Source organism: Strix aluco, chromosome 1 (genome assembly GCF_031877795.1).
Source record: "Strix aluco isolate bStrAlu1 chromosome 1, bStrAlu1.hap1, whole genome shotgun sequence".
Taxonomy (NCBI): Eukaryota; Metazoa; Chordata; class Aves; order Strigiformes; family Strigidae; genus Strix; species Strix aluco.
The window spans coordinates 122,979,357-123,004,916 of NC_133931.1; the positions used below are offsets into that span (position 1 = coordinate 122,979,357).

General features: G+C 42.1%; 1 protein-coding gene across 11 annotated transcripts in view; it reads right to left on the reverse strand.

Annotated features, from left to right (window-relative positions):
* KIAA1217 (KIAA1217 ortholog) overlaps nucleotides 1-25,560 on the reverse strand; it is a 183,201-nt gene that overhangs the window by 32,868 nt on the left and 124,773 nt on the right. For 8 of the 11 annotated variants that reach the window (XR_012624299.1, XR_012624297.1, XM_074833875.1 and 5 more), the window contains 4 exons: nucleotides 19,088-19,920; nucleotides 10,802-10,906; nucleotides 10,317-10,369; nucleotides 2,763-2,923 (listed from right to left, as the gene is read on the reverse strand). Coding sequence is in view for 9 of the 11 variants with exons in the window: in XM_074833875.1 (XP_074689976.1) it covers nucleotides 2,763-2,923; nucleotides 10,317-10,369; nucleotides 10,802-10,906; nucleotides 19,088-19,920 (1,152 nt within the window). In the remaining 2 variants the exon portion in view is untranslated. The remainder of the gene's footprint in view (nucleotides 1-2,762; nucleotides 2,924-10,316; nucleotides 10,370-10,801; nucleotides 10,907-19,087; nucleotides 19,921-25,560) is intronic. The other 3 variants (XM_074833931.1, XM_074833886.1, XM_074833951.1) reach the window with 1 other exon arrangement.

The following is a 25,560-nucleotide window of genomic DNA, read 5'->3' on the forward strand; positions in this document are numbered from 1 at the left end:
ACTCCACGGCACCATAAAACTAGTCTTTCTTATCTCTGAAAACCAGAGCGCTTAAGGAAGAAGCTAGTGAAGTAACAAGAAGTGTATCTAACCTCTAGCAACAGCCATGATGCAAATGTCTTTATGTCAAGAATCTCTGGTTAAAATCCAACCATAGACTGGAACAGTCTTAACTTTTCGGTTGCATCTGATAACATATATATTTAACTGGTGTGTGAATCAATACATCTGGATCAATTGCTATGTTTTAAAAAGAGGATTTTGCCAGCACAGACAAAAGCTACATGAATGAACGGGTCTTTTCCATCATGTGTTTCTCTGATTCTATTAAGCAAATGAGTAAGAACTTGCAGTGATATTATCAATTGAAAATTGAACCATAGACAGTAATAAATATAGTGTTATGTCCTGTTCCTATTTCTTAGTTATCCTGCCAACTTTTGTGCCTGTGCAATCATCTTTTACAGTTCTTTGGTAGTGTTTCTTTTAGTCTGTCACTATAGGAAAAATTCACACAAACAGGAACAAACTGACTGCCAACACAGGAGAAACAGTGAAAGCGAAAAATATGAAGTACTGTCATATAATGCAAACAACCTGGAAAAACAGAATAATAATTTTCTCTTTTACTTAGAATTATTTTCCACAAAACACAGTGTAAGTTTTTTCATTAGAAGTGTGATATTTCAACACGCTTCAGTTTAAAACACAACCTGTTTCACTTGCTGCCCTACAAACTGTGAGCTCTTTCTCAATATAATTCCACCCATTCAGGAAAGCCATGACAAAAAACCCACTCTCGTGAATGTAATTTATATGTAATATAACAAAGTTTCTCTTGAGCTACAGGTTCTTCCATCCGACTATCACAAATTTGCCTACTTTCTACTGGCACAATGCACCAAATTTGCTATCATTTCTGAAATAAGGGAAGCCAGCCAGAGTTAATAAGCACACTTGGGACATGTCCTTTTTTCCTTCTCAAGACTTCCTTGGCAGCATTGATTTGTGCAGATGGTATGAGTTTCTTCACTCTTGTGTGCCATAACACTATGTCTGATGAAAAATAAGGTTACTGCTCCGGGCAGAGTCTTGGAGACAAGGTGCAGCTGGGGAAATGCCACCTCCTTGGTGAGCAGGCCCTGTGAGAACAATGCACTCACTGCCTCCAGCGCAGCACTGCAACTTCCATCCCACTTTATGAGGCCACATGCTAAGCACAGCTGGTGGCCAGACTGCAGGCGTCTGCCAAGAGCTGCATGTGGCACATGGGGTTACAGAAGGACAGAGGGGCTGCAGTGGTTTGCAGCACAAATGTGGAAGAATACGCACTTAAATATAATGCGCTGGGGCAGAAATCCCAAGCCAGAGTCTTGAAATTAGATGGGGACCATGATGGCCGGCATACAGATATCACTGCTGGGAACAGCTTTTGAAAGATACATTTGCTATAGGAACATACTCATCCTAAACTGAAAATGTAAATAGATGGGTGCTGTATCACAGGCAAAGGTCCCCTGGCTGACAGATACCTTCTGCCATCTCTTCATTACCAGCAAGCTTCACAGGACCTTGTCACAGTATCTTCAGTCTTGGCCACATTTTCTTTATCCTGATGTTCACCTCACCCCTCTGCTCCCTTGCCCTATGATTGGTTCATAATTCAATTTCCTTTAGTTAAGGAAATGAAGGCAAAACATGGTCTGAATTCTGATCTGTATTATCATTATTCTGTTCTAAATTTAATCAGCAAATCAAAGGAGACTGACATAGCAGCATTCCCACATTCAAAACCACCCTTGTCTTAATAGCAATTGCTGCAGCACTGCAATACCAAACATGTGATGTAACTTTCCAGGCAAGGAGGACTGGCAGAGTATTGAAGTTTCCCCTGCTGTCCACTTTGTCTTACAAGAAATTGCTTTACCTCCTTTTACATCTTCTGAGACAATACACAGTGCTCTTCAGTTTCCAATTAAGTGAAGGGCTGAAGACCTGTACAGCTGCATATGCTTATTTTCACAGTGTCTGAGATGAACAGCATATATTTACATTTGCAGCATGACAGTACGTGTCAACAGACATCTTGGTTAATTTTTCATTGTTCTTATTGTTTCTTGCAAATTTTGAGGTGTTGATGTGTGTTAGGAAGGTACTGGTAAAATGTGAATGGAAGTTGGGCACAATAAACCTTTGCAGCAACTTCTGAAAAATCTTTTTGCCTTGTTGCTCAAGTTGGATATTCTTCTGGATTCTGTAAATACAGGACTCAAACTCTGGCTTAATGCATATCTACTGGTCCTTAGCTACATTTGGGTTTCCTGACATCAAAGTTGTTTATTCAGGAACTTAAAAACTGTCTCAACTCTAAACAGTATGGAGCAGGAACATGGCTCTTCCAACATGTTTATACAGCACATAGCATAGCAGGGTCCAAACTGCAATCACAGCCTTGATATTATTGTAATATAAATACTGCTTTAATGTCTAGAGTCATCAAACAAAGCTAGAAATGAAGTTTTTTCTCTATATCTGGACAGCAATAGTTAAATTGAGCTCATTCTCATACCTCTAGGACTATGCAAGTGGTGTATGCTAGAGCAGAATACACTTTTGTGTCTCTAATAGCTGCATCTTCGCTAGAACTCTACTACTGAGAATCACTCATGTACAACAGGAAAAAGAGAGAAAGAGAGAAAGGAAAAAAGGAAAAGGGCATTTGCTGACAACCCACTTTCCCGTCGTTCCCCAGATAAGCATACCTGTTGCTGCTTCATCTGATGCAGCTGCAGCCGCAGATCCGACACATTGCGTTTCATACCATGCAGGCTGACTTGCATTGATGGGGCTCCAGCAGGGTGATGGGTGACAGCTGACTCCACAGTTGCCAACGTGTTCTTCCCCCCAGATATGTTAGCAGTGCCTGCAATAAGCAGCAGCATAGGTTGAGCTCACGGCAGAGAAGGTGCAAAAATGATTCTTCCTCTGCCAGATGAATCCACACATATTTTACACGGATGGACAAGAAAAGAAAATCACAGCTGCCAATGCTCAGTATTAACAGGGGACTGGCACCTCCTTATCCAGTGTATTTTGAGGGAAGACTGTACAATATCAGAGTGTATCTGTGCTGGAATCTCAGCCATATCAGAGCACTGCATTACCACAAGACTGCTTCCTACCACATGTAGTGGAGATGGGATAATAAGCTGTAACTGTAGATTACACAAAACAGCAGCAAATCAAATTGGTGCTGAAAGTAGCTTTGGGATTGTCCTCCCAGAAGCCATCTGAGACCAAGCTGATGCAAATCCACAGGACTCCTGAACTGCATATTTGTTGATTAATTATCACTGGAGGGATATTCAGTCAAACTGCCAAGTGTGGGGAAAAGGTTTCTATAGAGAATCTTGCTTTGCTGCTTAAAGTACAACGGCATTATTTCTATCAGGTGTATGCAACAGCTATGATATAAAACCAGGAGAAGAAAAATGAAACAATGGTGTGGCAGAAAACTTATCTCCAGCCATGTTGCATCCACCCACTCCCCTTTAGCCTGTCATTTATTCAGGACTGTGTTTACAAAGGAATATAGCATAATGCAAGGAAGTGAGCTGAGACACACTCTGAGAATAACCATCAGTGTTCTCACATGACTTACTTTGTTAATAATGCTGTTCCTCTACACAGCATCAATGTCACGCTTGTTCTTTTCAGTCTCAAGTACCTTGGAAGATGCTTTATTTACAGGGTACAAGCAAATTCCAGCTCATCAGCTAATAGTCATGTTACAGCTTCTTCTAGCAATTGGCACTAACACACATATTTTTCAATGTGTTTTCTTACGTGTCCCTTCCCCTCCCCACCACTAACAGGCAAAATGACAGACTGTCAGTTGGACACACTTCATTTTCTAAGTCCAGCACTCTTTAGCCCTGCAGACTCTTTTAATCACAGTGCCAGATCCACCTTGTCCCTTGGGCTCAGATGGCTGCCGCTCCCTGAACTATAGCATTATTGGCCCCTCACTACAACAAAAATATTGAGGTGCTGGAGCAGATCCAGAGAAGGGCAACAAAGCTGGTGAAGGGTCTGGAGAACAAGTCTTACAAATAGATGCTGAGAGAACTGGAGTTGTTTAGCCTGGAGAAAAGGAGGCTCAGGGGAAACCTTATCACTGTCTACAACTACCTGAAAGGAGGTTGTAGTGAGGTGGGTGTCGGTTTCTTCTCCCAAGTAACAAGTGATAGAACGAGGGGAAACAGGCTCAAGTTGTGCCAGGGGAGGTTTAGATTGGATATTAGGAAAAATTTCTTCACTGAAAGGGTTATCCAGCATTGGAACAGGCTGCCCAAGGAAGTGGTTGAGTCACCATCCCTGGAGGTATTTAAAAGATGTGTAGATGTGGCACTTAGGGACATGGTTTAGTGGTGGACTTGGCAATGCTAGGTTTACAGTTGGACTTGATTATCTTAAAGGCCTTTTCCAACCTAAATGATTCTATGATGCTATTCTATGATTATGTCATTACCCACTTCATTTTCTTCCTTCTCTATGAATAAAAATCCAAGGAAACAGAAAATAACTCATCAATGGATGTGCACAGGGATTTTGGTCATAATTTTATCCCATAAGCACACATTCTATCAAGTTCAATGAAATCAAACAGAAACTAGCATTGTGAGCTCTTCTTTGCCTGTTGAAGGCAAATTTTCAGTGCACCAAAGAGCATGACACATTTTTCTGGCTGGAATGAGTATGAACTCAAGAGTGGTTAAGTTTTATACCTGCCCTCTCATCCCTAGTCGTCTTTTCAACCAGTAAAGTCTCCAAATGTGCCTGAGTGGGTACAGCTCAGCATAACAACACATTACAGGTGTGGATACCTCAAACGTAGCTTTTGCAAAACTCATCCAGGGAGAACATTTTTAAAGGATGGAACTTAATGCCAGAATATTTTTATTTAGGAACAGGCCAAAACGTTTCTGAAGAATCACATTTCTTGCTTTACCTACATTTGCGATTCCTGTCAGTAAAAGCACAGGCCCCTCTGGTGTACCATGCCATAGGCTTCCGGAGACATGCTTAAACAAAAAGCTCTTCTAGCCCGGTGCTGGCTGTTGTAATGCTATACCTTACCTAAATGTGCTCCAGCTAGATCTGCTCAATGCTTCAACAACAGCACTTTTCATTTCACTGCTGAGCAAGCTGCTGCACATTTTTGCTATACTCCAGTATGATTCAATGCTCTCTTGACTTTCAAAGAGCTGCTTAACAGAAAGCAACACTCAAGAAATAAACAGTCCTTGTTCACTGCCATTGTACCCACGTCATGCTTCAGTCTAATATATGCTAATACTTATCTGTCTACATGTACACTGCAGTTTTTCCTACAGTCAAGCATCTACTTCCGTCCCACATGCACTATTTTTTCCATTTTTTTTTTAAGACAAGGGTATTTAGTTCATAAACCCTACAGACAGAAACCACCAGAGAGTCTGAAAAATGTGGATAAGCCTCCAAGAGTACTGATCCCTAGCCACAAATCTGGACTATTTTTGAAAGCACATCTACCTTTCTGCTATTCTTTGCCTCAAGCCAAAGCTCCAAAACCTCAGCCCCCGACCCTGTGATGATGCAGCCAAGGCATGAATCAGTCCCCGCCAGTCTCTCCCCCATGCTGGACCCCAGTCAATTCACATACTTTCTCAGGAAGGGGTGCCTGCTTTCCTTTTAGCGTAGATGGACTGTGATCTGCTTCTGTAAACAATAAATGTCTCCAACTCCCTACAAAGCAGCTCTCCTCCTCCTCTGCTGCCTCAGCTACCTCTTCTCACCTTAGACACTCCGAGCTGCCATTGTGTCCCTGATGCAGAGTGCAGTCAGAGCCTGTGAAGCACGACATTGGACCCCCAAGGGTGTGAAACACAACCACAGACACCAAGTGAGCATGGGAGAGCAGTAAGGATCAGCAGCTGATTTCTCAGAGATACATATTTTCATCAAAAGGGAATAAAAGGGCAGCTGAATGAGGGACTGCTTCATCTAGGCAGTATAGCTCACTTTTGGAAATAGTCCCAGGCTGTAGCTTTGTGATTAGATGTGTGGCCAGATGGATTGAAGGGAAAGAAACAGCACTGGCTCTCAGGTTTTTAAATAAACCCTTGCTGGAGCTAGGTAAGGGGGCCTGAATGTAAAAACCCTCCATAATTCCCTAATACTCTGGACAAAACCCAAATGTTAACTTTTTTTACAAAGGCTAATGAACTAAGCTGCCATTTTTAAAGTACAAAGAGAATTGATGTGCAGAAAGGTGAAAGCTTTGCTATTTGCCCAGGCTCAGGAAGGTAAGGAACACAAGTTCCACTCCCCAACACTTGACCTTTGCTATGGTTGCAAAGACACTGCTCTCTTTCTGTTTTCCAGATTTTATTTTTCTTTCTAAAATGCTAAGATTTTATTTTGAAGCAGGCAAGAAAAAAAGGCCATAACAAGACACACAGCAATGTTTCTTCACAAATTACTCATCTACTTATTAAACAGCCACAACATTTTCAACCATCATTTGGGGAGACACGTGACAGTTCCCTTTCCATCCAGTTAGAATCCACTAAACAAATAGATGAATGCAATATTAAGGTTGCAATTCCATCATTAACAAGCTGTTGTAGCCCAGGCACTAAAGCACCCTTAAGAATAAATACATACATACATATTGGTATGCAACTTCACCTCACTGATCCAGAACGAATTCAGGATCATGTTTTACCTGCAAACGCTGAGAGTTCAAAGACTGGTGTGATCTATCTTTGAATCTGAGATAAGCAAGCAGATATGGGCAATGATTTTAATCCACAGACAATCACAGCAAGAGTCATGCGTGTGAAAAAGGCACACAGATATGCACAAATGACAAGACAGTTCACAAAGACTGAGGAATCAAATCCAAGCCCTACGCGTGCAGTACTTCTCCTTGCTGCCATCTCCCTCTCTTGGTTTGTACTGGTGGTGTTAGTGCAGAAATATGTACTCCTAGATCCTTTTCAGGAAATACTGAAATGTCCTTCTTCCTCTTCCAACAAGGCAGCAACCAGCAAAGAACTATTGCTTTTTTTTTTTTGTAATTCATGATACAACTGATCTCCATTTAATCAATGAATCCAGGATTTAATCTATCAATCTCACCACTTGATGAACAAAAATATGACTGAAAAGAGAGTAGGTGAGCATTTCTCAGCATATTTGTTAGTAATCTCAAGGAGACTCTTCCTACTATGGTTTGGTTTTAGAGTCACATGCTGTTTCTTAGTGAACAGTCCTTTGATGCCATTCACTTGGTGAACTGAAGAAGGTTATAAAGATTCAGTCATGGCATTTCTCCTAACATTAGTGGAAGAGATATGGCCAGTCTGTGGAAGGTTACTACTCTTTGAATCCGTCCCCCCGTGCAAGCATTGAGCCTAAAGCAATAAAACATAACAAATGCAGACAAGCATGATTGTTACAGGCTCATTTTCCCCAGCATTTTTATTTAGGCTCTTTAATATTTGTGGCTAAAGAATCCACTACAGACTGGAAAAGCAAAAACATATTAAATACAGCAATTTGCTTTATATGAAATACCAAACAGAGTATTCACAATCTAGCTATATAGAGTTATCTCGGATTTAGAAATTTTGGTTTCTTTCCCTTCCCAAGTGCACTAGTTCCCTATTTTTTGCATGAAAGTCTCCTATCATTGGAACACATACTATAAAATACAATGTTGGTTCAACACTGATGAGCCAATTTTATCCTGCACAGATGTTTTATTGTTCAGGATGGGAAGCAATTCACGTTTCTGCTTACCAGTGCTCTAGAAAGGACTGCTCAATCAACATTTTATACCACTTTTTCTTTGAAATAGACTTTGAAATTGCTAAAACTGATATCTCAGTGCACAGTTGTCAAGTGGAATTGTATACTAAAAGAGTCTACTGTCTAAATGGCTATACTTAATAAGGATTGGGGTGAATTGAAGAACAAAACAGCGGTCAGCAGAAGTGCTTCTAGATGCTGCTGGCATGTTTAAACCCAAACATATTTACAAAAAGGAGAAACATTCTGTAGCATATTCTGGCAGACTGCCTGATTTTCAAGTAAGCAGGGAGTGCACTGACTTATTAGACCCTGTCACACGCAATTTCAAAAGCAGGTGCAAAAGCAAAATATTCTATTACACAAAACTATTCTATTATACAGCAGTCTTCAATAATAGCTGATGTGGGTTACAATACTGTGGCATATTGGGGTCAGCATCACACCTTGTTTCCCTTGCCTGCTACAATTTAATTCTGTGGCTGAGTCATGCTGGAAGGACAGGATTTAGGGATGCAGATGGTGGAGTTACAACTACACTTTATAGTACTGATAGGGATCCCTGCAGCCGGCTGGCTGCATGGCTGGCCCCACTGCCCTATCCCCCTCTCCCAGGTGATCAGAAAGGCATCTGTTGCACAACCTGAATGCTGGTATCCTTACTCACATGCTGGATATGGGCATGGCCGTGTGACAAAGCCAGTGTGACATATGCTGATCCGTTCTTTTGACAGTAAATTACATGCTCCTCCCTCCACCCTCCCATGTTTGGACATGCAGCTGTTAGATGTAATTTTGCCATTTCAGGGACATGCGTTCAGTCATACGATAAGGTAGTGAGTGAGGAGACTTTGGGAACAACAGTGGCAGGAAACAGTGGCTGGTCAGAAGAACCATGCTCTTCTGGCGGGCTGGGCATGACTCTGACACTGAGGAATCCCCACCTTCGTTTTGTGTAGGGCCGTTTTCCCAACGAATTATTATTCCATTCCTCATTTCTTTGTGAGCACATTCACACAAGCACACACAAATCACTGAATAATTTAGGTTGATGTCATCTGGTCCAAAGTCCCACTCAAAGCATGGCCCGTGGAGGTCAGGATCTCCAACTCAGTGCCTCCCACATAGTACTTATCTGAATTAGTACAAACACAGGCAAAGCAGAAAGGCCAAACAGCAATACAATACAGAGAGGAACACAAGGCAATGTGTTTGCAGGTTTTGATGGTTTCACAGGTGCTTTCTATGAGACGAGGCCTGTGCAAGTGAGAAATACCATAAATTCTCAGTGTATAATGACACTGAAATCGGGAAAAATCTAAGAGCATTTTGCAGCTGTTTTGAAAAATGATGGACTTTTCAGTAAGTTGTCTGAAACTGACAAATTACAACTTATTTCTCCACAGCCTTAAGTATTGCACTCCCCATCCAGGGGCCAGCAGGAAGGGAAGAGCTGGAACAGGACCAGAGAGTGACTTGGGAGCAAAGCTCCAGTACCAGGACTTTAGCTCTTTCTCTGCTTGATAGTTTCCAGGTCTGATTTGATTTCTGTCAGTTAGAGGGACATACTGCAGTTCCAGATAAACAGGAATCCTGAACATGAACAAACAGCTCCAACAGAAAGGCTAGTTAAGAGCATAATAGATTTGCTAATAAATGTGTGTGGTTTACTACCTGCCGGAGCACAGACCTCCCTGTGGGAACAGCATTACCAGGAAGTAGGGAACTGCCTTTATTTGCATTCAGTGCATGACAAAGGGTGAAGAGGAGGCCTATAAACGCATGCACACCCTGCAGACATCTCCAGCAGCAGCCCATACACAAAGACCTCCAACCACATGGAGTTCTTTCACAACAGCCTTAACTCCATCTTTCAAACACTTAACAGCTCTCCAAGTGGGAAGCTAAAATAAGACCAGCTCATATTGGCTTCATAATTGATGCTTGCTCAGAACAGTTTAGCGCACGTTAATAATTAGTAACTGATCAATATTGCTTAATTAGGGAAAGTGCTATCTTGCTGACTGCTAAATTCCTTAGTGTCATTACATCCACGGCAACCTACTGACAGAAGAACCTTAGAGAAAAGTTAGGGTGACCAGAAAAGAAATTTAATATTTAGCGTTCTACAGCAATCTGGATACATCTGGGGTTAATGACAGATATATGCTATAAAGGAGATGACTCACTGGAAAATTCACCATATGCAGAGACTCTGTATCTCATTTAAACCATTCAGCACAGGTGTGAATTCATTCCAAAGACCACCTCAACCTGTCAGAAATTCCTCTCTTAACAAAGACGTGATCAACTCCCATATCCTGAACTTAAACTTCAGTTCCGACAGTACAGCTATGGGAACTGAAGTAAATTTGACATTTCCATAAGCTGGCATGGTAGTAATATTAGAGCTATTCATATACCTGAATAATTTGTAAATTAAAAGTGAATTAGCTTACCTGCAGTGTCAGTGCTGCTCTTGCTAGACACAATTTTCAACATCATCTTCTCACTAAGTAATAAAAAGAAAAATAATAATTTTAACTTACTAACAATAAAACTGTAGTAATGTTTATAATCAGCAAATTAAATGGCCTTGTCTAGCATATATATTTTTAATTTAAATCACCAGTAGGTTGTCAGTTGTTTTTTTTTTAAATCAGCTTTTAATACAAGTTAAGCAAGGAATGGAGTATAAGCAGTAGAAAGCACAGAGATGTAGCTACATTAATTCTTTTTAACACAAAGAAGAGTAATGCAGTTAATCTCCATCTATCATTCGGCATATTCTTCCTCTCTGCCTAGCATTCTCATGGGGATGATAAAGATATGTAAAAATGATTGAGCATTCAGGGGTTTTTTACTATTACATTCAAATATTATTTTTGTTGATTGATTACTAAAATCATTACAGAGAAACAGATTTAATGAATTCTTTTGTTACCTAGAAGCATCTTTGCTATTACTTGTATTTGGCCCTTTAAAAAGCGCAGACTGAACAAGACCAGTTAAACTGGCAATCTGTTTCTCCATGGCTTGTATCCTCTCTCTGTAAGACAAGAGAACCGTTTGTTAAAGCCAGATATATTTGCTTTCAGACTTGTTTTTCTAGGTGAATGATTACTACAGGATTGGAAAGACACTACAGAGTTTGTGCAAAGGCCCATGGGTACCAGTTTGCATATACCTTGTTGCAGCAGCTTACCGCATCTTGGTTTGGACAACTTTTGCATGGTAACAGATAATAAAAAAGACATCTGCTTGGTTAAAAAAGAACAAAACAACCAACCACCCAGATAATAAACTTCTAATGATCTCACAAGACAGGCCTCTAAAACAATCAGTTAATGCCTCTTGGAACTAGTGAAACTAATATTTTTTAGCATTACATATATTTTCTCTTTTACCTACACTGGGCCAATAGTTTTGCCTGTATATAAGGTTTCAGGATTAAAGACTTTACACTTCTTGTTACTATTTTTACTTTCCCAAACCCAGGATTTTTTTCTGCGAAGCATTTAATCTGCTCAAACTGCCTACTTCACAGTCCAAATCCTTTGCACCTGACATCGCAACTGTCTGCTTTGGAAAGGACAGCAATGTGACAGACAGGCACAGGACACCAAATGCAGACTGTCCAGCAACATTATCATAGAACAGATTTGCTTTCATGCACATATCCTGAGAAATTCATAAAAACCAGGAGAAAATAGATGAAGAAGAACTGTAATAGGTATGCTCAGTGTTTTCCATAGGTACAAAAGGCCACTAAACAACAATGACTTTTTTTGATAGGAAGGCTAACATTTGTGTGTTTATCTGTTTACAGAAATGCATATATTAGTCAAGTACCAGGTAACTTCCTTGGTGGGCTCCAGAATAGCATTTTGCTCACAAAGGTGCCTACTTTCACATGCCAGTATGTCAATGACACACCACTACACAGACACACATCAATATGGGATCTCAGACAGGATCTTCTGAAAATGTATCCCTATATGCCAGCAGTTAAGTGACCGGGGAGACACACAAAAGCAAATGCTAACAGTGGGCTGCGATTCTGGAAGATGACTGGGAACAAAGTTTCTCAAAAAGCAAGTGACTAAGACCAGCAGCGATGTCTGATGAAAGTATATGGGACAGACACACACAGCCCCAGACTCAGCCTGCTGCAGGGGCTGTCCACCACCACTGCAGCATCCTGGGCACATGGGAGCAGCCGAGCTCCGGCCACCCCCACCTCCAGTTGCCGTTTGGTGGTCAAAGCAATAATGCCAATCGATAAGGGCCATATAAACTCAAATATAAGTACCAATATCAGGCAAAAGCAAGCTGACACGATACAAAGCAAGTAATCAGCCCAGCCTGTAGCCAGCCAGATTATCCAGGATAATTATTTCATCCACATTCAGGGAATGAAACAGAGGTTTGCTGGGATAGCACACAGATACCATAGCCAGAAGAGCCTCCGAGACACCAAGACATTGAGAAAACAGGGCAGCAAAACAAGTAATGAGATGCTAACAAACAGAAGGAGGGAAGAAGAGAGTGCTCAGTCAGCCCCCAGCCGGCAGACGTGTTCTTACTGCGATTTAATGCAGCGTGCGTGTCTTACTTTTCTGTCTTCATGTTGAAAGGTATTTTGAACGGTGATGAGAAGACTAGTGAATCTGACCTAATTCATTTCAAACCAAGAAATACGTTATAGAATTTCCACTATTATAAGTTTTAAAATAAGAAACTGGTTCAGGCTACAGTAACTTTTGGAACAAAAACAAGTACTAAAAGCCTGGGATAAATATATTCTAACAAACTTTAATGCAGCATTTTTGACACTTAATAATGAAAACATTTTTTTTCCCAGATAGTCATCACAAAACCTTCCTGGAACTAAACTCAATTGAAAGTCTATCTGTTTTACCAATTCATAAATATGATGTTTTTTCCATCCCACATTCAATAATCTGGAAACAATTTTCTGCTTCAAAAGAGGTTATGGCAACACAAAGCTGATCTTGTCCTTTGCCATGAAATCTAGGAAAATATGTTGTTAAGAGGGAGAGGGATGTTCCAGAGATAGGAGATGATGAAAAATGAATTAAATACTGGAATCAATTGCACAGAGCACATTATTTTTCATATGGTAAAAGCATTAAGAATGTTAAGAATCTACATGTGCTCTGGAGTTACTCCGTTAAAGACAAGGCAGGATTTTTCCTGTAATCGTTTCACTGTAATACCCAGACTTGTTATGGCCATCAGCACCAAACATTTCAAAAACAGGTGTCTGAAAGGAGGTGCCTTTTAGGCATTAAATAAAATGACCTGGTTTTTGGAGACCTGGTGGTCTGACTGAAGGCGGTGGGAGGCAGTGTGCTCCAGTGTGGGCAGGGAGGGACACGGCTGGCCCAGCAGCAGGGCCAAGCCCTGGGCTGATGTGGCTGGAGGGCTGGTGGCCCAGTCCTGCCACCCGCTACATGGCCCCAGAGGAGCAGGGACAGGCTCCCCAGCAGCCCCTTCCCCCACCAGCTTCCCTGTGAAAGGCTGGAACAACCTCGGCTCCCGAGGGACAAAATGAATGCTTTCTTCAGCCTGCGCCATGCCGGCTCTATCAGGGATGCCAGCACTATCATGACAGTTGTACAATTCTGGTTCTCAACATTATATTCTCTACCTCCCACTGTGCTCCCTGCTGTGGAGAGGGAAGGTGGGGGGAACAGCTTGCCCTACCATCCCTTCCTGCACTGGGTAGGCCAGGGTCCCATGGATGGGGCAGGCCAAGGTGCCCACAGCATAGGGCAGGCCAGCACTCTGGTGACATGGGGCAGGCCAGGGTTCCCAGGGCATGGGACAGGCCGGCACTCTGGTGACATGGAGCATACCAAGGCCCCCGTGGACAGGACAGGTTGGGATGGGGAGCACTAGGAGAGAGGGTCAGGCAGAACAAAAGGTGGGGGTGCCTCCTCGCCAACGGTGGTAGCATGAGAAAGCCAAACCCTGTCTCTCTTCCCAGATTAATTTCCCAGATAAATCTGCATCTCTCCACCACCCAGGAAGAGAAGGGAGGGTCCCTTCTACAGCAGTTGGGAAAGAAATGGCTATCTTATCAGCTTGGCACAGAAAGGCATTGTTTCACATTGTTTTCCTGTGAATGTTGGGAGGGTCAGAGGTGGTAGCATGGTGGGAGAGGAAAGGAGGGGCCAAGGTCAGAAGCAACTCCCAGCTCTAGCAGGCCTCTGTCAGACTTGGCTTTGGCTTGTCACAGACCTTGGCCAGCAAAGCAGGCACGGGCTGCTCGCCAGCCCTGTTCTCCCTGGCAGCCTGATCCACAGCCCCAGCCCCGGATATGTCCAGGCACTGGAGCCCTGCCTTAGCATCTTGCTCCCCAAATTCAGCAGAAGCAAAACAAGCCCTTGCTTCCACAGGAACTCCACACTGAGACATCAGATTCCATCACCAGATTTCTTCCTGACAGTTTCACTGAGGTTTCATGTCATTCCCTCTACTGCAATGAACTGGAAGTAATCCCAAGCAGGGCACAGCATATTGCTCAATTGGTACCCACTTCTCACTGTGATGCTATTTAAGCATGACTTGTATGTTCCTTCCCTTTCCTGAGGACATCTTTAATATTCACATCACTGAGAAGATACTTGGTACAGACACAAACTAGAACTGGGCTGTGTAACTGTTCATTCACGTTCCTGTCTGACCCTAGGCTGTGCAGCACATCATCCATAACACACATACTCAAATACCAAGTCTGACATCATGAACTAATTGCCACACTATCCTGGAGAAAGATTTTCAGTGACTTCGTATTTTAGAGTTAAACCCCAGGTAAAGTCTGTATACTGATCAAAAAGAGGGTGAGAGACAGGGAAAAATACATTTCTTTCTATATTACACTATGAGAGAAACATTTCATTTGAAATTTTTTTATCTCACTGGGGACAGAAAGGGAACAGGAGTAGGTTGTCTTTCCCAATGGCTTCCCTAGAACCAAGCGAAAGCAGCACAGTCACACTTTACCCCAAAGTCCCCCCAAAACAGCTGAGTGGATATCCTGTAAGGGTGTGAAGCAAAGACCAGCAGATGCACTCTTCTCACCTCCCAAGGGAAAGATACACACAGGTGAATATTTCAGTCTTCTAAGAATAAGGTTGAACTCAAACTTTCTATAGCTTGAAGCTAAAGGGAAAAGCGAAGCTCTGAAGCACTGCCAGCTGTGATACTATTTGACAACTCTTATCCAAGAGCCTGCACCTCATCTTCCTACAAACAGTACCTCCAACAGAAGGAAGCCAAAGTACAGTTTACCTTTCCTCCATGCTGTATTGGTCATGTGCATTCATCTTTTTCCGCCTCGTTATTCAACATCTTTCACAAAGGAAGATGCAATTTTGGCCCTGTGGAAAGTGTCTGAAAGGGTATATCTGCAAAGTCGACCTTTCTTACACAATTCTCAGTACATTGCTGATGGAGTCTCCCACTGTCCATGGCTTTACAGAGTATGACCATTTTCTTTTTATGGGAGTCCATCCATACTTTTAACATATCAAATGATAACATGGTTTTGTGATGGGAACAATATCCAATAACCTACACGTGGCCATTACACTTTAGTCTTGAACTGCAAGCCATAAGCTGTGAATGTGATCATATTTTTTGCTCAGTTCTACCATCAAATTTTCTCACTAATGTGGCATAAAAAGAAGAGGACAAAAGTTGTGTTCAGGCAGAAGAGATCCACAGTACACTCCTGAAATGCTTTTGGAGGAAAAACATTCTATGGAGCTATCTTGCTATTCTAAGGGTTGTATTTTAGCGAGTAGGAGCATTTATTATATACATATTCAGCACTATCAAATATCCTAGAATCTTGCAACATAACGTGTGTTTTAAATGCAAAGATTGTAAGTTAAATAGCATTTAATTTAATGCACTTTTGGGTAAACAGCTTCCTTTCCAATATAGCAACATTTAAACATCTGCTTTGCCTGTAGTAACTTCCAGAACTGTCCACCATAAGCTACATAAACGGGCCATCCAAAAATATGATAGCAAATCACTGTTTAAACAACTCACGCTCACTCACAAAAATTTACTCATTCTCCCTGTAAACCTTAGGTTTAAGGGATGATGACCTCTTGAAGATGAACTGCTGCAACCTGTTACAACTTCTAATACCTTTGTGCATATGAATACTAACATTTTTTTAAATCTCCATGAACTTGTTTCTTCTCACTGTTGTAAAAGAGCTTTATATAGAGCTCTTCTGGTAAATTTATTACTGTGAGAATTTATTCAATGCTTTATACCACAGAAGTAGCTACCTTGAAAATACCCAAGGTAAAACAGATACAAGAAAGAATTACATGAAGCAATTAAATCCCCCTCAGCTCTGGCTTAAATAACAGGCTTGATGAGACTGGCTTCCGCAATGCAAAACTAAAATGGGAAACTCCAAAAGAAGCGATCAGAAATACCAGTTTTCATCTTTTGTAGACCCATATCTGCTGCAGTTAACACGCCAAAGGTAATGGACCCATTTTCTTTACAAAACCAGGATAGGTAAATGAGAGGTCTGATCTGCTATAAGTACCCAACTGATAAAGTACATATATATCCCACTTCAGCCCCGGACTGGAAAAAATGAAGGAGAATTAACAAGGAAAGAGACACTCAGTTGAACTTCTAGAATTGTCACTATTCATTTAAATCTTTTCTCTGACTTAAACTATGCATTGTCCTAAAGTTGTGACAGTGCTACTTCAAGGTAATTTCCACAAAGGTGGCACAAGAGACGGTTTCTTTGTTCTCAGCACACTCCACTAGAGACTGAACCACAGCGCTGACATGATGGGTTTGATGCTTGCAGGGTCCTCAAGCCACTCCTGGATGAGTCAGGATGGGGAGTCTCTCTTGTCACAGTGCAAAAATGCAAAAGACCTCCCTCCTCAGTATCCCCAAGGCTAACAGATACTCAATCTGCCCTTTTGCCGCTACCCCACACCTGACACCGTCTGCACGCAGACTGAACTATTCAATTTCTGTGGCCTGTTTTTTAGGCTCTTTGCACAGTCATCAGCAAGTGGATAATGTGCACGACAGAGCAGCATACACCTCATTTTACCATACCTGGAAGAGGATGAATTCAGCCCCATCTCTCCAATCCCACAACAATCTTACTCACAGAAGCAAGCCCAGCAGTGCTGATTTCAGGTGTAAAGTCCTACACAACAACGTATGGGATACCTTTCTGCCATTATATATGTCACCTTTCAGGTGTTTGTAACAACCTTCTAACAGTTTAGCCCCTGCTGAAGCAGGAAAAGAGCACCTCAGCCTAGATATCCTTAGTGTTCCTTGTTTAGTTTAGTACAGTCTCAACAGTGTTTGCTGTCAAACTTTATTAAATTATTACAAAGCTAAAATAAGGTTTAGAGCATTTTGTGTCTGTAGAACTCAAACCCAATCCTTATTATTGCAGTGGATAGGAAACGTACAAATTTACATGAATTGCTTTTGGTATTTACTATTATTTTTTAGAGTCACACTTTCTCAAGGTTAAAAAACCCCACAACCCATAAGGGCAGCTTTCAGAATGATTTTTTCAGTGCTATGTAGCTAATACACACTATGATGAATTTTAAGGTTATGTATTTATTTGGAAGTGTAAGTATGCAAATGCTGTTTTCATCACTGTAAATATATTCTGGGCCCAGGACTAAAACTCCTGGTGCAAAGATCCCCCTAAGAAGCTGCAAAACTATCTGTACAGTTGCTCTTTATATATTCACAAATACACAGCCTTGTGCATATCTGTGTAGCTGAGTGAACAGATGAGATGCCCAGAGGGAAGAAAGTCACACAGACTGGGAAGTTGTTGGTGTCTTCCCTTATTTTCACCCCCCTAACACGAACCTTGTAAAATTTTTGATCTCTTGGATTAGAATTGGCAAATACAGTTCAAATTATCTCCCAGCTGTAATGATGGAAGCTTGAAATAATATTACAGGTACCTGAATCTTTTTCTTGGAAATAAAAAGACACAAATCAGGTTTCACTGGCTTTGTATTGTAATATGCCCTAACTCATACCCTTGTGTCAACATAACTACTAAGCTATAAGCCTGGAATTTTTGCGGATGGCTGATTTTCTTCTGTCCTCCATTTTCTCCCCACCAATGGACCTCACAACACATTCTTTTTTCTGGCCAAGCATGGTCAGAGGCGGCTAATTGTTGAGCAAGTGCTCAAGTGGAAGGGAAGTTTGGGGGCTATACGAAGCTCTGTATGTCCCCAGTGGTTAAGGCAGTCAGCAGTTACCTTTAGCCTCTGTGAGCTCAGCATTTTCCAGCTATTCATCTTCACTTCCCTAAAGAGCTCTATAAAAGTTAACAGCACAAACAATATGCTAGAGATTAGTGCAACTCATACAAATACACAGCAACCGACTGGCAGTGTAATGATTTTTCTCTCCTAGGGCAGGGTCTATGGCAGGAGAAGCCTTCACAGACCTTTGTATAAACCTGGTCCTTAAAAAGACAGGAGAGATCATTGTCATCATTGTCAGCACACAAAAGTTAACAACAGTCAGGTCACCAACTATTTGTGATGCTGGAAAAATCATTGGGAACAGCATTCGTGTTTCAATTTCTTCCCGGAGACAGACTTGCTCTTCTCAGCAGTTTCCCCTTGGGGAACATTATTATAAACAACTGTCCTATTTTTATGCAAATTCATGTTTTACAGGAGATAAGACAGTAATGATAAATTCTTCCCATTTCCTAACACTAGATGAGAAAAACTCCACTCCATAAAGAACCAAAATTGTAATATCAGAGTGTCATTCTTAACAGGGGTGAAATATATTCTCTTATTAGCAGGAACAGAACATCGTTTGTTCTTGTAACATGATCTGGTTGTCTGGAAAAAAAAATCCTAGTTAATCATTTTATTTTATTATATTTTTTCCAATGACTGAAATTTACACAAATGAAAATAACTATGGATTCATCATGGGTTGACATTACTTTCAGATTAATAATGGGTGGTGTCACATCTCCTCTAAATTACTAACTACCTTGACAGACGGCTAATAAACACTGCAGCCCAGTGCAGTGGCCTCCTACACATTACATTGTCTCCTGGGTGTTAAACGACACAAGATGTGCAGATCAGGAACATTTCTCATTTGCATAAATTAAGCCCTGGTTCTTCCTTACCTTGTCTCCTTGTCCTTGGGCATCGCAGGTGACCCATAGCCAAAAGCCTGCTTGTCGACTGGAGAGGGCACCACCTCGGCCATGCCCGGGAGGCCGAGGGCGGTCCGTGCTTTCGCGTCCACAAACACAGGCGGTCCCGGCTCCTTTTTGAAGGACTGGCGGCTGGGGGAAGACCTGTCAGGCTGGATGGTGTGGTGGGGAATGTGAGCACTATGGTGAGGGTGAATATCGATCATTCTCATGTCAGCCACTCTGTGGGGTGAGGCGGGAGGCGTTTTAGAGCCGAGAGTGGGCAAATGGCTCTCCGGGTACTTTCGCGACTTTTGTCTGTACAAGGACTGCTCCAGCATTTCAGGCTGCATAGAGGGGTTGCAGTAAGTGCTTGATGACCTCATGGCACTGCGATGGTAGGCTACAATGTGATCCGGGACATCGAGGGGGTGTCCGGAGTGGGGCGCAGCCACACTCATCCTCCCCTCGTGAAACAAGTAGGGGTCACCGTACAGACCTTCATTTCGGATCAGGGCAAGGTTTTTGTTACTCATGTCCTCATCTGGCTTCACGTCCCGTCTCTCCAAAATGGCGCTTGGGCTGGGCGATATCGAGCGCGAGGCTGGCACACTGGAGAGCCGGTCCCTGGGGATGGTGGCATTGCCTGGCACACCCATGGGCCGGCCCCCACCATAGGGAATTCTGGACGGAGAGGGAGGCATGGAGTGGGGCACCGGGGTGGAGGGTGGAGAGCTGGGCATCACATGCGGAGGGTGCATGGCAGATCCGGGGCGGGAAGCACTTGGGCCATCTCGGCCCGTATAAGCAACTTCCCTCTGCATCTGGAAAGATAAGAAAAAACATATAAGATGTAAAATTACTGAATGAGCAAGACAAGATGTGTGTTGTGACAACCTTCACAACTACAGAAAAAAAGGGGAAAAAACCAAACCCTCAAGACCAAATAATTTGTTATCTGCATAAATAAAAAACTTTGAGACCTCAGTGCCTAAAGGAAATAACAACTATAAACAGCAATAAACCAGGCTGCATGTTAAAGGAATATGAGAGTTTTTAAAATGCTTTTACTTACACAAATACCATCTTACCCTAACCTGATATTCTCAGTTAGCAAAGCTGAAATCAGTGGTTTCAGTGCCAGCTGTTCTAAGTATACGTAGCCAGTGACAGACTTGAACAGTCACACAGGCTAGAGTTCACTGATTCCAAACCAGGAAGAAAATGCTGATGCTCTGGCATCACAAACAGACCTGAAGTCCTTAGACAAGAAAAACAAATATTAGAACTAACTGGTCATTTGCTTCAGTGCAGGATTTAGCCTTCTGCTAATAACTCAATGTGGTCTTTGTAACAAAAAGGATACACAAAGCATAGAAGAACAACACACACAAACATTTATTGACTCTAACACAGTCAAGTTGCATGAAAACAGCTTGACTCTATAAAGCATGTGCCACAGGTTTCCTTCATTGCAAAGATAACAGTGCTTCAGTTTGTGGAGCACGCACTCAGAAAGTCACCATCATTTTATCATAGTTTTGTAAGCAGCAGCAGTAACTGACAGCAGTAAGGAATGAGCAAGCAAGGAAAGGAAAGGGAAAACTTCCATACCAACTTATTAGGACTTTCTTAACAGAGGTCTTGGCAAAAATCTGCAACAGATACATGTGCTTCTGAGACTGTAGCACCTCACTATGCCCAGCAATGACCTCTCTAGATGGCTGAACACTGCCAATGATAGACACAGGAAAAATTATCCCTCTAGCAAGCATCGTGTGCTGCTCTGGTGCCATTATGGTAAGGTGGGTAACAGAGAGATGAAAACGTCAGCTGGGTTCCACCAGCTACATAAGAAAAAATAAATACAGCTTCTAAAATTTGTATTGGAAACTTCAGCTTCCCTCTCTATCACTTCCAAGGGATTGTAGAAAACTGACCAATCACCAAGCCCAACTGATGTTACAGAGCAGACACTAATGTGCTGTGGAAGTTGCTCATCTGAAATCTTCACCATTTTCTCCCCTCTCACTCCTTGCTTTGACAATGTGACTGAATTCATTGCAGTTACAGTGATCCACGGCTGATGAAGCAAGAAATTATATTCTATTCCTGCCCCACCACAGGTTTTTCCACTGGTAAGGGAATTGTGATGGCGGTATAGAAACAATAGCTGTTCTTATCACAGCAGGCTCCACACTTGGGAATTACGAATGACGTTCCCCAGGGCCAGAGATCAAAAGTCTAGAGTATCAGGTATCAGAAAGAAGAAAGGAGATAACCTGATTGTGGCAGCAGCAATAACAAATAAATGTAACAGAACAAAGGAGCGCACTGGGATGGGTCATTAATGAGCCAGACAAAAGTCATCAAGCCAAAGGGGAACATGGGATAATTTGTTCATTTGCACAGAGAATTACTGTAGTCTGGAATTTAAAATAAAATATAAGTAAACAGGATTAATAAAATTATCAGTGGGCATTCAACATAGTTTTCTATCGGCTTGAAGAAACACTGCAACATACTGAACTGTATTGTGCATTCAGACTCTGGACCTGGGCCAGCAGAACAAAAAGACTCCTACTGACTTGAGCAGCTTTGGGATCATGCCTCCAGGGATAGGCAGCCGCAGATGCTTTTCACTGAGAGAAGAGCCCAGAGGAAGAAAATCCTCCTTGGTTTCTATTGTACAATCTATACCATGCCCTGTTTAGTTGCTTCAGCTAAAGCTACAACAGATGCAATAGTATCTGGCACAGAAACCACAGACACTGGGATTCGCTGGGTTGCAGTGAGAGGAAAATTCCAGTGTTACCTTGTAGAGAAGAGAAAATTTCCATGGGAAGCTTTGAAAGCAACAGGTTTAATTTCCCCTAACTTCTGGACTTCATATTCTTATTCATTTCTCACAAGTCAAAGAAATCTGTCAAAGAAAAATTCCTATTTTCCACCTTAATGTACTGCCATACTTTAGATGGAAGTGAGGAGTTCAAATACAGGGCTGAGCTACTGCTCAAAACCCTGTGTTTGAGTATTGACGTATATAATGCTATTTACTTTTGCTTTAAAATAGCACTTGGAGTACACAGCCTGAATCAAGACCCCATTGGGCTGGGCAGGGCACAAAATGCCTGGACAGACAACCCCTTCCTGAAAAGTTCTCTTTCTATTTTAAGCCATGACTCAGCCCCTGGGTGGATCGTGCAGAAGGGCAGAGCAGTCAGAGCCACAGAGTCCAGGGTGCCCAGGGCAGGTGCACCAGGGCGTGCGGGCTGGGCAGGGACAGGAGCCGGTGACCAGGAGCCAGGCAGCCTTACCAGCTAGATTACAGTGTCTTCTGCTACTGGTGATATTTTATCTCTTTCCACTTTTCTCCAAAATCTCCAGATTCTTTGCTAATGGCAACTTAAAAAAATGTGAATGATGGTCTCTTCTTGCTTCTCATCTATACATTTTTTGTGTGATACTCTCATGCATACCCCACTTTCTATGCTGTTTTTCTTCTGTGCTCCACCACAAAATCCCCATGTTGCTCAATGAAAACACGTACTTGAATGTGCAGGCTGTCTTGAGCCACATGTTCTTGGACTTAACTGCATGACTCAGGGACAGAGAAAGAGGATACTGGGCTTATCTGAGCCTCTAAATACTAGGTGCTATTACAGCCAATTGCTTTGAGGGCAAAAGAAAGAAGACTTTTTAGGGCAAGCACAGCATCATGTGCTTTTCGACTGCAGCCATCTAACACGTTTGCCTGAGGGTGTGGTTTTCTTCAGCACATAGCTCTTCCTTGTTCTTACTGTAGAATTTACATCCTTGAAATAGAAACTTGTTTTGTCAATCCTTAGGTTAAAATATGGCAAACAGCTAGTAACAATTTCTGTATAAAACATTTGAGGGGAATCACTAAGAATCTTTCACTTTCTGTAGTAAAAAATATTGCACCAACCTCTGTAAAAAAAGTAGTAAAAAAGATTACAACCTATGTGGAGGTTTTTGGTCAGTCAAAGAGCACGTAAGTCTGTAAGATACAGATTTGGAATTTCTTAAAACAGAGCAATAAAGACACTGAAGAGTGGCTCTATATACTGAGGCATGAACATATAAACACAGTTGTGTTCTCCATTTCAAAACTACTTGGCAAACTCAGTAACTTGCTACATTTTGAATATGACTATTTGCAGAAAGGTAGCAAATGAGCTATCCATCCACCCAAATGGATGACCTTTTGGTCACGTCTTGGTCCTGATAGCTCACATAAAGGGCAGGGAGATCCATCATCTCTGTATAAAACAGAATACAAAGCTGAAAGAAGGGCAGTTGTGGTATCATAAGCCTTAGGGATAGCAAAGAGCAGTGGTTCAACAGTTGGTGATTTCTGTAGTACAATCCAGTCAGTCTTGTTGTCCAACAGGACCAATAAAACACTATGCTGATCTTTATTCTAAATTTGTTAGGGCTGTCCTGTCTCATAGGTCACTCCTGTGGTCGGTTCCAACATGGGCATCTCACAATGAAGAGACTATCCTTACTTCTGTCTCTCCATCTGCCTCAACACATCATTCACACCCATGGCACACACCAGACAGGGCATGTAGTGTCGTGCCAGCACGGCACACCAAGCCAATGGCAGTTAGCACTAAGCACTAAGCCTACCGCTGATTCATCAGCACCACACCAACCCTTCAACTCACCATGCAGCTGGATACCAGAGGTACAGCCTGACTCATGTCACTATCTGCTAACATCTCATAGCAAAACAGGCAAAGGGAAAAGTAGGCCAGAGTTTGACCTGGCAGCCCTTCCCATTGCTCTCCCAGGTCTCATCTACATCAATAGAGAACACAGCAACTGGCATTGCCCCAAGGATTTCAGCCTGCCAAAATACCTACATGGAACACATTCCCTAGATGGAGCTTACCCATGCACCCTCTTGGAGACACCCTGGACTTCCCAGCAGACTCCATTAATCACCTCTCAGGCATGTGAAGCTATCGCTTTTCTTACTCTCCCATTGACACCCTGTGTTTCCCTGAGTAAACTGCACCTGTGCTTCTCAAGCTGGCTCACCCAACAGTAGACAGAGGACACCTTCAAAGAATTTTATCGAGAGCTTGGATTGTCTTTGATGAAAAAGCTACAGAAACGCAAAGTACTGATATGATACTGATAAATTCATCTGTCTGTAAAGAGATCTTTTATGGGAATTGCTGACCAGAAGAAAATCCTCTGAAAAGTGAGGCAATCCTTCACTTTTCTAATCAGGAAAGACTTAATTAAAGAACCCCAGATCCAACAACAATACAATCCATTAGTTTGTTCTTTCCTCATAAAAATAAACTGACAGCTTTAATGTACTAATGTACTACTAGTTGTCCAAAAACCTCAGTTTAATCAGTAGTCGCACTATATGATACCACTTCTATCATGACTGATCTTTCATTCAGGTTGGGTTAGGATAGCCAAAAGTATAAATCCACTTTTGCAAAAAACTTGTCATACAAAGTTTTAACATTTCTAAAATAATATAATTTACAATAAGAAATAGTGCACTTGAAAATTACAGAATCGGTAAACAGTCTGAAAATGAAATTTTTAAGGTATCTGTACTATGACTATCTGTCTGAAGCCAAATCCTCATGCTATCAGGCATAACTGAGAGGTTGTCACACTCGTCTGTTCTGGCCTTCTCATAGTACGCCTTTTAATTCCTATAAACTTCCCCATTCTATTGGGTCATTAAAGGGAAAAAACAGGCTGGCTGCAGCTGTGGGTTCCTCCAGCTGCCCAATGCCATACTTGAAAACTGCAAACATATTAGCATAATTTTTAGCTTTTCCTGGTTAGGAACTTTCCAATGAAAGATATTTTCATCAGACAATGCTAATCCAAAAGAGCTGAAACATTTGGTAAAAACATCAGTAAAGACAAAAGTTGGAAAAAAACACCCAGCAGATTTCAGTCAAACACTGACATTATTTCTTATCTGACACCCCTGGAGTGCTCTAGAGCTTTGGCTTTCCAGATTCATAGACCTGGGGCAACTCGGTCAGAGTCTGCCCTGGGATAGGGACCCTAGCTCTTCCATAGACTCTTCAGCAGTGTGGGTACTGGGTAGTTTTGTGGTGATCTTCTAGACCAAGTAGTAAGACATACCAGGGGTTTCAATGTCCATCGCTCCTCAGCAGTGCTTCCAGACTAGAAGTTTATTTAGCAATTTTGGCTAAGATTGGGCCCCCTGATGACCGAAAGAGAGTTCAGACCATGAAACAGCTGACCTAGGCTGAGCTGGAGACCTGGCCTCAGCTGAGTCTGGCCCCACAGTACAAGGCTCTAGGAGCTGCCAGGGTTCACAATTGTTTTTCATTATGGGAACCACATGCTGGTAAAATAAAACTGATTTCAAATGTTCAAACTTCCCATGAATGGGGAACTCCAAGGCCCAGCTAGCTGTTCTTAACATG